This window comes from Palaemon carinicauda, chromosome 37, assembly GCF_036898095.1.
Source record: "Palaemon carinicauda isolate YSFRI2023 chromosome 37, ASM3689809v2, whole genome shotgun sequence".
NCBI lineage: Eukaryota > Metazoa > Arthropoda > Malacostraca > Decapoda > Palaemonidae > Palaemon > Palaemon carinicauda.
In genome coordinates this window covers 2,106,848-2,119,347 of record NC_090761.1, presented here as the reverse complement: position 1 = coordinate 2,119,347, position 12,500 = coordinate 2,106,848, and the positions used below count along the sequence as shown (strand labels likewise).

The 12,500-nt window shown below is 34.9% G+C and overlaps 1 protein-coding gene across 1 annotated transcript in view; it reads right to left on the bottom strand.

Annotated features, from left to right (window-relative positions):
- Positions 1–10,832: 10,832 nt before the first annotated feature.
- The window catches only part of LOC137628955 (uncharacterized), a 16,756-nt gene continuing 15,088 nt past the window's right edge, over positions 10,833–12,500 (bottom strand). The window contains exon 3 of the mRNA XM_068360208.1: positions 10,833–10,873. Coding sequence (XP_068216309.1) covers positions 10,833–10,873 — 41 coding nt within the window. The remainder of the gene's footprint in view (positions 10,874–12,500) is intronic.

The window sequence follows — 12,500 nt, the reverse complement described above, 5'->3', positions numbered from 1 at the left end:
AAGAAAGATGTATTCATCTATGGTTAGGGAATGAGTGTTTATCTATAGCTTAACGTCAAATCAAAGAGTCGTAATGACATTCAGTTGATGCAATACTTTCCTTCCAATAGAGTAGGCCATTAAACATGATACTTTGAAAGCTTGTAGCGTTCGAAAACCATTGATTTCCTCTATTGTTCATGGACGTTATTGAGTTATTGAGACAGAGAAGAATGTGTGTTAGCATCATGAATATAATAGACATTAGAGTAGTGAGAAATTACCTACCCTAGATCATTAAAGATATTTCCCTTTTTCAGGCTTTCTATACTTCGAACCTCAGGCTCTGTTTGTACTGGATAGGCAATATGACAGCATTTAATTTGTTCCTGGCAAGAAAAATAAAATCTACCGTCAAGAAAAGCAATCTCTTCAAGTCAACAGTTTTTATAAACACTTATCCTCAACCTATTTATGCGTAAAAGGTAAATTGATTACCGTTAAATATTGATGTAGTTAGAAATGAGTTATCTGTGAATCATAGTTTCTCTCGTCTTACCATAAAATACAAGATTACCACAAGTTTATATAATTTAGTATTAATTGACATGTCTAATATGCATTTTATATACATTTATATATATATATATATATATATATATATATATATATATATATATATATATATATATATATATATATATATATATATATATATACAAATATATAAACACACACACACACACACATATATATATATATATATATATATATATATATATATATATATATATATATATATATATATATGTGTGTGTGTGTGTGTGTGTGTGTGTGTGTGTGTAGAAATCACGGAGTCTTACACGTAATAAGAATAAGACATCTATTATAACCATGCAAAGAATAGTGAAGTCTTGATTGTTTCGTGTTATCAGTGACGAAAGAACTAACACCAATTACGTCTTTTCACTTTTCTTTGTTTGGTTATAATATATATATATATATATATATATATATATATATATATATATATATATATATATATATATATACATATATATATATATATATATATATATATATATATATATATATATATATATATATATATATATATATATATATGGGATGGAGGTCTTTTGGTAAACAATATTAGATCATGAGAAATAAAAGGCCATTTTTTTTCTAAAAGGGAACGTATTTATTCAGATGTTGCTACCAGTATTAACTTAGGCATCAGAAACTAGCAAGCTCAAAGAACTATGCGGAAAAAATTATGACATTTACAATAGAAACAGAAAAAGAGCAACATGGATACATGAGCAAACTAAAGTAGAGGATATTCTAACAACATTTAAGAAAAAAAATAGATTTGGGCAGAGAATGACAGATAACAGATGGAATTTAAGAATAACAGAATGGGTCCATAGAGATTGCTAAAGGAGCAGGGGAATGGAGAGAAGACGATGGAGCGTGTGTGCGTGTGCTTGTCTTTGTACATGTCTGTGGGCGTGAAATGATTAAAAAAGTATGGCAGTAATGCATGGCTCTGTTCAATAGCCTTGCAGTATAGCTTTTCTAAAATTGTGAACCCCAGCATCAATTAGTCGCGCATGCTGGAAGCATGGTCTATAATATACGTACATGCTTCTCTCGATTAAAAAAAAAGAAGAATAATACTCTCGTGTATTCACCTTTCGATGGAAAAATGCAACGTCATTGTGACAGAATGAATCTGATAAACCATTGGAAAGCGTGGCGTTACATTTTTTGTATACCATTCTAATAACCCTTGGTGTAGAGAGAAATAAGTATTAGTGTCCTCTCCAGTAGCATGTGACATAAGAAAAGAAGACTCCGCTAATAGCATAAATTAAAAAAAAAAATTACTTGTCACAAGCTTATTAAGGTTGGTTATATGGAATCATTAAATATGACACGCTAGGCTGATGTCAGCTGACTAGAGTGATCTAAAGGGAAAGAGATAAGGGGAGAATCGAACACGAAAGAGCAAAGAAATTTTAAAATGATGATGTCGAGTGTCGCGATTCTTCCATAAAAAGAGATATAAGAGCAATCAACAGATGAAAGATGAATTAAACCAATGGGAAAGACGGAGAATTTGCAGATAAACAAAATTCGAAAGTAATCCTTAACATGCAGCATATGTACAAATGCCTTCTGAAGCATGGAATGGCGACAATCTTTTCCTCAATATTGGAGAGCACGCTGATATTCTATAAAAGTTCAATGGCACAGCCATCCCAATGTGAAAGAGTCTAATAAAAAAGAAAAAAAATAGAGTTCCAACTCTTGGGAAGAGATGGAAAATACAATATCTCAACAACGGAATTCATGAATTACTGATTTGGAAAAATTAATGTATTACAAATCAAATAGAGTGTAGGACACACTCACCATCAGGTCAGCAAAATAGTAACTAAAGTCAGTAAGGAATAAGAAGATCAAGCTAAGAGATGGTATAAATTGCTTCAGATTCAATGGTGTATGAAGAGCAAAACAACGATAAGGATATTTAACCCAAATTAGTTGCAATATCATTATCATTATCATTATCATTATCATTGTTGTTGTTGTTGTTGTTGTTGTTGTTGTTGTTATTACTACCTAAGCCAGAACCCTGGATGGGAAACCAGGATGCTGTAAACCCAAGGGCTCCAGCAGGGAAAGATAACCCAATGATGAAAGGAAATAAGAATATAAACAAACTACAAGAGAAGTAATGAACAATGGAAATAAGATATTCTAAGCATAGCAACAACATTATATAAATGTTTCATATAATAATTATAAAAACTTCAAATACCAAGAGGAAGAGTAATAAGATAAAATAGTGTGCTTGGGTGTGCCCTCAAGACATTGGAAAAGCGTGGTACAGAGGCTATGGCCCTACCAAAGACTACAGAACGATGGTTTGAATTTGGGGTGTCATTCTCCTAGAATAGCTGCTTACCATAGATAAAGGGTCTCTTTTACCCTTGCCAAGAGGAAATTAGCCATTGAATAATTTTTTCGGTAATCTTAATATTATCAGGTGTATTAGTACAGAGGATAATGTAGAAAGAATAGGCCAGATTATTCGGTATATCTATAAGTAAAGGATAAATGAGCCATAAGCAAAGAGAGGGATCAAATGTAGTACTGTCTGGGCAGTCAAAGGAGCAAATAACTCAATAACGGTAGTATCGCAATTGGTGGCTGGTGCCTGGCCAACCTACTACCTTTAATAGGGGCAGATGTGGGATCCAGAAACTGTGATTACCGAGAATAAAGAAATTTATGCTACGCATTGTATCAACACAATATATTTTTCTTTATAATAGATATTAGAAATTGAATTGTGATCTCTTCTAGATGTGTTTAAGATTACCTGAATACCCAGAACGATGATGGAAGACTACATTTTGATAACATGTCATAACAAAAAAAAATCTCATTAAAGAAAAAAGAAATACCAAGTAATTTTCTTCCAAATACTGAATGTTCACTAAGATACAGTGTTTCGGTGTGCTCACATGGGGGTTCAGAAAAAAACACGAATAGTAAAAAAAAAATAAACAAAATAGGTTATTGGGCCAGAGAATAATGAGACAGCAAAAAGGAAAAAAAAATACGAGTTTAGAATTTTTGAACACCACTACGGGTGAAAAGGATTCATAGCTGTCAGATCGAAATGCAAATAAATGTGTACAGAAATTTTGCACAATGTTCAGAATAATAGATATCCAGGTACAGATATGTGTCAAGCAAGGGCACATGGTCTGACGATGTACTTTATTTTCAGCATGCAGCGGTGACTTCTATATAATTAGAAGCCTTATAGAATTTCAAGACCCTACATGTACTGTACACAATCTTTAAGTCAGGAAAGTCTAAAAATGCAGTTCAAGAGAGATTTCGTATAATAGTGTTGAGCCTAGTGTTCCTTTAGATGAGAATCTTGTCAACATAATTGAAAGGTGTATCCTTCTCGTGTACTAAGGTACCGATTGAAAGACAAACCGTGGTTCAATGATGACTGTAGACATGCTTGTTTGGAAAAGCAGGAGGCCTATTATTTTTTAAATTGTATCAGATTTGACTTGGAATAAATATGCTCAGCTTGGAGATTTTGCTCTGAGAGTTTGTGCTTCAACTGAAAATGAGTAAAATGTAGCCATAATCAAAACTCTTTCTGGTACAACCCAGGGACTCTTAGATCTACATTTTTTGGTGTAGATGTAACGCTTCCTCCTTTACATAAACCAGATGGCTCTGCCCCTCACTGTCCAAAAGGAAAGGCAACCCTTTTGGCTGATGAGTTTGACAGTGAGCAGAGTAGTGAGAAACTTGATCTTTATCATTCCTGTTTTCCTGAGGCTAAAGTAACTAATTTAGCTTTTCGATCTCATGAAATTATTTAAAGCTCTCTTGATGGACCTTGATGCCTATGGAAGTGTAGACCCAAATGGTATTTTTCCTTTGTTTTTTTAAAAAGACTGCAGATTTCTTAGCTCCAAAGTTATCTGCTATTTTGTGTAAGTTAGCATGAAAAGGAGCTTTTAGCACTTGTTGGAGAATTGGTAATGTTACTCCATTATGTAAATGTATTTGCGGTAGTTCAAGTCCACCTGATTACCTCCCAATTTCCATAACTCCAATAATATCTAAAGTTTTTTTAACATCCTTTTGCTGATGGTAATCTTATGTTCCCTAGTTTGCAATTTGGGTTTCATAAAAGCCTTAAAGCATGTGATGGCTTACTTACAATCTCCTATGCTGTACAGAAATTCCTTGAGTGTGGTCAGGAAGTTTGCACTATTGGCATTGATTTTAGTGTGACCCTTTGACCATGTTAATCATGAGGCCCTTGTTTTCAAACTCAAACAGTTGGAAGTGAGTGGGTCTTTTCTCAGCATCATTACTGAATTAAGTATTGGATTGCAAAGAGTTGTTGTTGATGGATACCATAGTGAGTATAGGAATGTGATATTTGGTGTTCCTCAGGGTAGTGTTCTTAGCCCATTACTTTTCATACTATATACACATGACATGTGCTTTGGCTTTAAAAACAAACTCATTGCGTATGCAGATGATACTACTCTCTTTGCATCAGTTCCATCTCCTGAATATAGATCTGATGTTGCTGAGTTCTTTAATAGAGATCTAGCTAAAACTAGTACATAATACAAATTGTTGGGCAAGATCTTGTATCTTAACAAAACTCAAAGTATGGTTGTAATGTAGGTCATAAACAATGGCTCCTTAACATCTGGATCTCAGCATTGATAATTATTTTTTAACTCTGTATGACTCTTTTATAATTTTCGGTGTGATTCTTGACAGAAAGTTCACTTTTGAGAAACACATTAGGTCTGTGTCTTCTTTATTTGCACAGAAAATTGGCTTATTGAGAAAGGTTTGTAAGTTTTTTGGTGATCATTTTATTCTAAAAAAAAAAGGCTTTTAATTCTTGCATTCTACCCTGTTTCGAGTATTGTTCTCCTGTTTGGTCTTCAGATGCGGAGTCTCATCTTATTTCATTGGACAGGAACTTACAGTCTAATAAATTTCTTATTCCGGATCTAGATATTAATAGCTGACACTATCGTTCATTTAGTTCGTTATGTATGTTGCATACGATTTTTCATAGTTCGGACCATCCTTTATATTCAGATCTTCCTGGACAGTACAATCCTGTTTGTAACACTAGGTTTGCAGTTAATTCTAATAGTCAGGCCTTCTCCATCATGAGGCTCAATACTACAAAGTATTCTAGAAATTTTAATAAACCTGTGACCAAGTTGAGGAATGATCTTCTTAATCGGATAGTCGAATGTGAAGAACTTCAAAAGTTCAAACTTGCAGCAATTTTTTTTATGCTGGACATGCAGACATAAGTCTTTTCCTAGTTTAGATATGAAAGATTTGTTTTAATGTTGTTATTGCTCTTAAAATATTTTATTGTAATTGTTCATTACATCTCATATAGTTTGTTCATTTCCTTTTCTCACTGGGCTATTTTTCCCTCTTGGAGCCCTTGGGCTTATAGCATCCTAATTTTCCAACTAAGATTGTAGCTTACCTTACAATAATAATAATAATAATAATAATAATAATAATAATAATAATAATAATAATAATAATAATAATAATAATAATAATGATAATAATATCCACGAATATACTTGTGGCAGACTAACCTAAGGTAATTACACTGTTTGAAATATTATTGTTCACGCATAGTATTTAGTTTGCTGGTGAGGCAGGCGTGACACATCCATGGGTAAATTTTAGAAGAAATAGTACCTCACTTTGTACAGCCCTAGTAGTTGATTGTAATCAGCACACATCTTGATGCGAGTGAGAATTTTACATATAAGTAGATTTCTGCACCCCAACCAAGGCCCTTTACAGTCAATGAATGTCATTCATCCTCAGTTGTGCTACTACCACTCCAGTTTCAGAGCTGCTGCCAAGAACTTTGCTACAGGATGTCTGGGGTTAAAAAATGTGTAAGTAGGGTGTAGCCACACAATTACCTAATTTCTTCTTTTTGTCATGATTCAGGATCTAATGTGTGTTTTCTGGTAGAAACTGATGACTCTCAGTCCCTTCTGCCACAGTCCCTCATAATAGTGTATCCTCGTAAATCTAAGCCCGCTGATGACAGCATAGAGGCCACAAACAGATATGTTATTGGTGAAGATTTAAAATCTCATTCCAACCTCCTGGTTGACGACATGCTTCAATGCTTATTTGACGTCAACTCTTACCTTTCAATATCTTTATCATTTGATCCCTCCAACCTTTCTGCTCATAACAGCCAGCCCCAGGAGGCTTATGCCTACCTCCCCAGCTTATATCTCGACTCCTTCCCAGAACTATGCCTGAAACCCACGGCTCCCACCAAGCATGGTACTTATATTCAGATCAAGCTAATGGACCCCCAAATGTTTGCAAGAGTCTGATGTTTGGCACCAAACCATCTGATAGCCGCTAAATGCACACTCATCAAAATGGAAAATATAGTCCTTTTTCAAAAGGCTGCAAGCCCATGGTCATCACCCCAGCATATTGGCCTGAAGAAGGATAAACCCATATGTATTATAGGCAACTCAACATGCAGACGGTATCAGACCACTAACCCTTCCCTAACATTGGCAACACCACCCACTATCACAATATTAAAATATTTTTGACCTTCAACCTTCTGAAGGGGTATCATCAGGTGCCCATGGACCCAGAAGATATCCCTAAGACCACCATCACTAACCCCTTTGGCACATATACTTTCAATTACTCCTGCTTTGGCATTTGTAGTGCACGGCCACATTTCAACGACTTATAGGTGGTATCGTAATGGACCTCACCTTCTGTGTACGTTAGTTCATAGATTATATAAAGGTATTCTCTCTCCCCCGAAGAAAACTACCTGCATTACTTACACACCATTCCTGAATGCCTGCAACAGAACGGCCTTGTAGTCAGGTACTACAATTATACCTTTGGTACTAGGGAAGTTACATTCTTGGGTCATCGCACCTCTCCCAAGCAGTCAAAGCAACCCCCCCCCCCCCACCCTTTTTCCGAGAAGAGATCAGTAGTACAAAACTTCCTCAACACCCTAGACTATCAAAGCACTGCAGGAGTTCTTTATCGTGGTGAACAAATATCGTTGGATCATCCAGCCATCGACACCATTATTGCCGCCTCTATGACTCCCTCAATGGAAATACAAAAATACCTGAAGTGGGACCCTCTTCAACTGCTACTGCTCTCACGTTTCCAGTAGATACTGCAACTTCCTATTCATCACCGATGCCACTGACGTTGCTGTAGGGGCAGTACTCAAACAAATTATCTTCAGTAGAAATTTTCTAAATCTGGCACATAAATCTGTCAAGGTTACATTACACTATATCTTATATAAAGAAACTCTTGAAAGCCCAATCCTCTCGTAAAGACTTTCAGTTAACTAATAAAAGATAGAAACCAACCTGGCTCACACCAGTTTGAACTCAAATTATGTAAAATTTTGAAGCTGAAGCAGACCTTCATAGCAAATGCCTACACCTATTTGAAATTTTATTTCAACATCGAGGTCGCAACTATTTTCCATGATAAAAACTCTCAGAAAAAGAATTACGCAGTTATCCCGAATGTAACTTATTCTTTTTATCCACAAAGAAGGATCAAACTATAATGATAATTAAATTTTTTTATTTAGACTGTTACAATTTATATCAATGTCGCCCCAACAAAATGAAAGTAAAACTTTACAATTTTTAACTGAAATTTAAAGATAAAACAACCCTCTTCTCAAGCATTATGGGGTCTTATCGTTCCCCTATCTAAATTAAGCCTTTTCACTTAAGAGTAAGATTCTAATTTGTAAAAAAAGACAGCTTTTCTCTCATCCAACCGTTCATTCAAGCCTTCATTTAAAAGACTACTGATTATGCTACCTTTGCACTGTCAAATTACGCAGCCCTTTTAAAACTCAGTGGGCTGGTTAGACTTTATATTAACTCATATAGACTTGTTTATGATAAACAGGTGAAGATACCATTTCCCAAGGTACTCTTTAACAACTAACATGAATTCAAAATCAACTTGATATTTTTTATAAACTATAATTATACAGATATATCCATTTTAATTAACAAGATTTCATTAACTAATATTTTTAGCTAAAACTAACGGAATCATAGAATTTAGTTTTTATCATAGATTTAATTTAACATTATGATAAGATAATTGATTTTAAAGCCCACTTAAAAACGAAATAACACCATTCTCGTAAAAAGAAAATAAGAAGCTCTTACCTCCTATTCTTTATTTTCTATTCAATTTAAAAAAGAATATAAATTTTAGAAAAATAGATATACAAACGATTACTAACATATCATTACTAACACCCGCTTACTAACTCCTTTACCATGGAGAAACACTTAAGCCACTAGCTCCTTTTGTTTCAAGACACCTGTTACAAATCATCATCAGTAGAAACTTTCAACAGTGGAATGTAACTACTCTACTTTCAACAACTAAGTACTGCCTATGTCTTAGGCTGTCCATCACTTTCGCCACTTCTAAGAGTGCTTGTCCTTCATCATTCTGATGATTCACATGCCCATTGCTTACACCTTCACTCTACACTTCACCACCTGATCTCCACCGAATGCAGATATCCCTCTGCCATTCAACACAACCCTGGTAAACTAAATCCTATCACCGAGGTGCTTTCCAGAATATAAACGGCCACCATCCACCTAGGAATAGATTACAAGGCCATGGCAGAAGCCCAATAAAAAGAGGGCTAGTATCAAAACTACTAGACATCTTACATGTCTCTCATTTGCGAAGATATCACCCTCTATAATTCCAATTGTATCCTCTTCCATGACATCAGTACAAGTAAACCATACCCGTAGATACCCTTTTCCATGCACCGACAGGTGTTTCAATTGATCCATGGCCTCTCACACCCAACGCACCGATCTACTGCCCTGGCACTGATGTCGAAGTTCATATGGCATGGCATTCCCAGAGATGCCAAGGATTGTGTCTGTGCCTGTAATCCCTGTCATAACTTCAAAGGTGAATCGACACACAGAATTAGGTGTTGATACTTTTTATCAACGTCGGCATCCTTTTGCCCACATTCAAGTTGACCTGGTTGTTCCCTTACCCGCATCACAAAGAGACCACTATCTTTTCATAGTCATCAACCACCCTACTCGTTAGCCTGAAGCCATCCCTTTACAGGATACCACATAAGCTTAATGTACTGTTGCTTTTCTTTCTGTATCGATAGCAAGATTCGGCATCCCAGAGCATATTACTTTCGACTTGGGTATAATTTATACCTCTCAATTATGGCCACATTATGGCATCTCGGTATCACCCTTCACCAGACTAACTCTTATAACACTACAGCCAATGGAATGATAGAACATTTCAATTGCACCCTCAAAGATGCCATGAATTTTTCAGCGGCAATGGTATATGGAAACCGTTGATTGTTCCAGTGGAATATTTCAGTCCGCTACATTCTGTAGTGTTCAGTGTTTACATCATGTTATGAGGAAATTCATCCTTGCTGTCAGACTCATAAGCCTCCAACAAAGCAGCGCATATCGAAAGATCTAGAGACAACTATGCAGTTTCCTGCACACCAATGCTTACAAGCTATCATTTACGGCCTCATACACAAGTCAATTCCTTATCATCCGTCATACCCCCAAAAGGCTTCGTACTCAAAATTTGTGGAATTGAAGACTGGATCGCTATTGATTCTCTGAAACCGGTGTATCTCAGCAAAATGGTCCGCCAACAGTACAATTCTCTAGGACAGGTCTCCCTCGTTCACATGCATTTCTGCTTCAGGGGGAACCATGTAATGCACGTGCAACAAACACCGCACATACAGATAAGGAAGAATGCTCTCTTTTTTATGCAATGCACAAAGTAACCGCCATTGGACATTAATCAGCTTAAACGACAAAGATTTTAAAAGAAACACGCCAATTTCAACTCGTATTTTCATTACTGTTATCATATTATGTTTTTTTATTTACAAAAGCCGGTAAATGTACAGTACTCATGCAATTGTAACCCTTATGTGACTCTTTGGGGAATATTAATACATGCGTTTTTCATTAATAAATTTAGTTATTTGGAAGCTCATCAATTATTTATTTACGCTAAGAAAACGGAGCCATGATGAATGCCACGAGAATTGGAAACAATAGTTTATTTGCTAGAGGAATGACTAGAAATAAATTAACAGTTTGGATGAGTAAAGACATGTACACAATATTCTAATATTAGAGAAATGCCCCCATATTTCAAGCTCTAAGAATATAAAGATCATCACTTATATGAGGTTCTGTAAAGAGGAGGGAAACCTAACAATAAATTAAAGAATGCGCATATTAAACACTGATTTGAAGGAATAGAATTATCAGAAAAGGTTACGATTAGGTTAACGTTCACTAACTACAAATATGATATGAAAGATTGAGCCTTTAAAATTAGTTATCTGGATTAAAATAATTCTTCAAATGCATCCTAATGGTATAAAGCCCAAGACAATTTAAATGAAGCTAGCATGCAAGAATTAACTTAGAATCATGAATAAAGGAGTCGATTCTTGAATACCAAAATTAAAATTATGTTTATAATGGAAGATTCACGTTTCCGTCGGAGTGTAAAATGCAGTAATTAAAAAAATATATAAGAAATACTAAAGATGAATCTAGAATATTCTAATAATTAATATTAAGCCATATCAAACGAGAAAATCAGGTCGAAAAATAAATCACACGCATGTACCATCTGGATAAAAACGTTAACATTCTTGAAGAAGTGGTGCATTGCTGTAATGCTCGATAGGAAGGAGAAGACACTTCAGTTATTGGCCTTGTAAAGAGGTGATGATTAGAGGTGTTTTGCTAGATATGTCTGATTTTAAGACAATTTCACGCCTTGGATTACTTAGATTATTTTGGATACCCTTGGATGAAAAGTATCATGATTATGGAATGTTACAAATCTTGAGACAATATTTCATTTAAATGCAGAGTTCATTGATGTATATATATATATATATATATATATATATATATATATATATATATATATATATATATATATATATATATATATATATATATATATATATATGTATGTATATGCATATGTACTATATATATCCCCTTCTTAGTGGGGGATACTTTAACGCAGTGAAAGGGTTTGCGTATCGCCATAATCATCAAAGGTGTACAAGTGAGGGCCACCCATACTAGATTGGTTTGCCTGGAGTAATCAGACCAAAGTCTTCCTCCAATATCAATCTGCAGTGGTAAGCGTGGTGATGAAAAACTGGCCAAACTCCAGATATGAATACAACAACCCCGTGTTGGCCATAAGTCCCTAGTGGCAGTGGAACAACTTCTCAAGGTGGCAAGCAGATACGTCCCACAGCAGGGGTTGCTAAAAACCTCTGGAGTAGAACAGGCTACCTTTAGAAACTGAACCTAACAACAAACATTGTTAGGACCCTGTCTAGGGAAGAAGATTTTGTTGTGTTATTAGAAGAATTGAAGTCAATAAATTGTCATATAAAAGGATTGAGTGAAATTAGAGCTAGAATATCTTGTATAGAATAAAAAAGGGTCATATATTCTGCTTCAGGAGACATGAAAGGAATGAAAAAAATTGAGTTAATATAGACAAATTTTATAGTATTAGTGATATAATTATAGGATTGATTATAAGATTAAATAAGTATAAACTGAAGATCATTCAAAGGTATGAGCCAACAACATTCCATACGTAGAAAGAAATAGAAATTTTCGACGAAAATCTGGAGATATCTCTGAAAAACCATGAGACTCAATTTACCTTTGTTTTGGGTGATTTAAGTGCTAAATGTTAAGGGGTGTTTATTATTATTTCTCTGAGCAATAACTTCTGTTTTAGCAACGTTTATTTTAGGACCCATTGCTTTTGAT